The sequence below is a fragment of the Nomascus leucogenys genome, chromosome 13, assembly GCF_006542625.1.
Source record: "Nomascus leucogenys isolate Asia chromosome 13, Asia_NLE_v1, whole genome shotgun sequence".
In the NCBI taxonomy this organism is placed as follows: Eukaryota; Metazoa; Chordata; class Mammalia; order Primates; family Hylobatidae; genus Nomascus; species Nomascus leucogenys.
In genome coordinates, this window is record NC_044393.1 from 83,422,143 (window position 1) to 83,424,799 (window position 2,657).

At 44.9% G+C, this 2,657-nt stretch overlaps 1 protein-coding gene across 1 annotated transcript; it reads left to right on the top strand.

Annotated features, from left to right (window-relative positions):
- The first annotated feature begins 1,017 nt into the window (after positions 1-1,017).
- LOC105740735 (suppressyn) lies at positions 1,018-1,542 on the top strand. Its single transcript, XM_012512057.2, is given in 3 exon segments — positions 1,018-1,219; positions 1,222-1,430; positions 1,432-1,542. Coding segments are annotated over 3 exon segments (522 nt in total).
- Positions 1,543-2,657: the final 1,115 nt, after the last annotated feature.

Genomic DNA, 2,657 nt, shown 5'->3' on the forward strand with positions numbered 1-2,657 from the left:
AAATAAATAAATAATACATTGAAATTATAACAACTTTCTTCTCTGACCACAATGGAATAAAACTAGAAATCAATAACAAGCCCAGGGCCAGGTACCAAGGCAAGATTGGCAAGTAGACTTCACTCACATGCTGCCCAAAAAACGGCTCTGCTATCTTCTAGTCTTTGTCTGTACTTTCTCTGGGGGGGGGTAGAAGCATTCCCAACAACTTCAGAAGGGCAAATATCATCACACAAACTCTCATCATGCATCTAATTTCCCGTTTCAGACTCCCAACATCCATCTAGTCCAATAACAGGCCCACCTTTATCAGTCAAATTACCCAAGGCATCTCTACATCCTTAGGTATAAAATGGGTTCTCCACACACGCTACAGGCCTCAATCTTCAGGCAAAATTGAAAAAGTTAACTCTGTCCTTAAAGCCCAACTCACCAAGCTGGCTCTAGAAGCCTGCCAGTCATGTACAAAAAACCTCCCTTTCACCCTCATGAGACTCCACGCAACACCAAAGCCACCCTCTTTTTATAGTCCCTTTGAAATCATGTGTGGCTGAACTTTTGTCTTGGAGCCTCCCCCTTTCCCAGACTCTCAGCCACTCGGGAATTACCTCCTCTCCTTAATCTAGACGCTGGATTTTCATTCGTGAAGCAATAAATGAGACCATGCCTCTCCCTGTCGACACCTCCTTGTCTTCTCAACATAACTGTCTTGCAGGCACGGATGTGTTTATCTGCCAACCTGACCCTTGCAAAAAGCTACAACTGAAGTGGTCAGACCCCTACACTGTGGTACTCAGTACACCAACTGCAAGGAGAGTCCTAGACTTCCCCACTGGATCCATCGCACCAGGGTCAAGCTCACCCCCAAGGCTATTTCTTCCTCTAAAACATTAACAGCTAAGTGGTCCTCCAGGCCAATTTCTCCTACCAAGCTTAAATTAACCCAAAAAATGTTCTTAAAGCCAAAAACTCCCAGAAAGCCTAAAAGCGAGGAAGACTAATCACCTGCTTCCAGAGATGGCCTGTATCTACCCAACTTCTTGCTGTACCTCACTTCCAACCAAAGGTCTTAATACAGGAATATCCCTCACCACAATCCTAATACTGTCAGTAGCTACCCTGCCGTCCACAGCAGCCCCTCCAAGCTGCCGTGAGTGTTATCAGTCTTTCCACTATGGAGGAAAAATGCAACAATCCTTTACTTACCATAATCATATAGAAAATCCTGTTATGAAACCTTAGTCAAGGAATGTGTTGAATCAGGGAAAAGTTATTATAAAGTGAAAAATCTAGGAGTATCTGGCAGTCGTAATGGGGCTATATGTGCAAAAGGTAAGCAGTGGCTTTGCTTCACCAAAATTGGACAATGGGGAGTAAACACTCAAGTGCTAGAGGACATGAAGAGAGAACAGATTGTAGCCAAAGCAAAGGCCAAAATCAACAATGCCCCCCAAAAAAAATCACCCGTGGTATTTCCACCCCTTTATACAAAACTACAAGCAGGCCTATCCCTTCCCAAGCCAGGAAAAAACCTGTTTGTAGATCTAGGAGAACGCATCGTGCTTACCATGAATGTGTGCAATTGCTGGGTATGCGGAGGGGGAAGTTCGTATGAGTGAACAGTGGCCATGGTATGCGATAGACATTCTCCCTTACTTACTAGCATCCCAAAACTCCAGCCTCATTTTCACGCCTCAGGAATGCCTGCAGTCCTGGACACTTACCAACCCGGTAAGAGGGACGGTGTGCATATCCCGCAAGTGGACTAATAAAACCCATTGTGCCGTACGTGAAAGTCCCTGTCACCAAACCCTAACAGTCAACACCTCCGCAGCAGAGTGGTGGTAAAGATTACTCCACAGAGCCTGGTCTCCTTCTAACTTAAGCTACCTCAATCATGTCTCATCCAAATGGGGCTGGAACTATACAAACACCACTAACCCTTATGCCGCATACCCCCACCTAAGTGCATGATGGAACAATCTTATGAACACCAGCCTACAATTGATTGCCCCTGATGGATTCCTTTGGATATGTGGAACCCGGGCTTACTTGTGGCCACCTTATCACTGGCAAGGTACTTTCTTCCTAGGAACAATTAAACCCGGATTCTTTTTACTTCCAAAGCAGGCGGGCAACACCCTTGAAGTCCCTGTGTATGAGAACCTAAACAAAGAAAAACGATCCTTGAAGGTAGGACGAAGCCAAAGATGGCAAGAGGATGAGGCGCCTCCGCAACAGATCATTGAATATTATGGTCCAGCCACTTGGGTTGAGGATGGTTCATAGGGTTATCACACTCCCATATATTTGCTAAATAGAATAATTAGACTACAGGCTGTTCTAGAAATAAACACTAACCAAACCGCCTCAGCCCTGGAAATGGTCGTGCAACAACAACACCAAATGTGCGTGGCAATTTATCAAAACAGGCTAGCACTAGACCACTTGTTAGCGGAAGAAGGTGGGGTCTGTGGTAAGTTTAATATCTCCAATTGTTGTCTTAACATAGACAATAACAGAAAAGCGGTTCTAGAAATCGCTTCAAACATCAGAAAAGTAGCCCATGTACCAGTCCAAACCTGGAAGGGATGGGAACCGACAAACCTAGGAGGGTGGTTCTCTAATTTAGAAGGATTTAAAATGCTGGTAGGGAC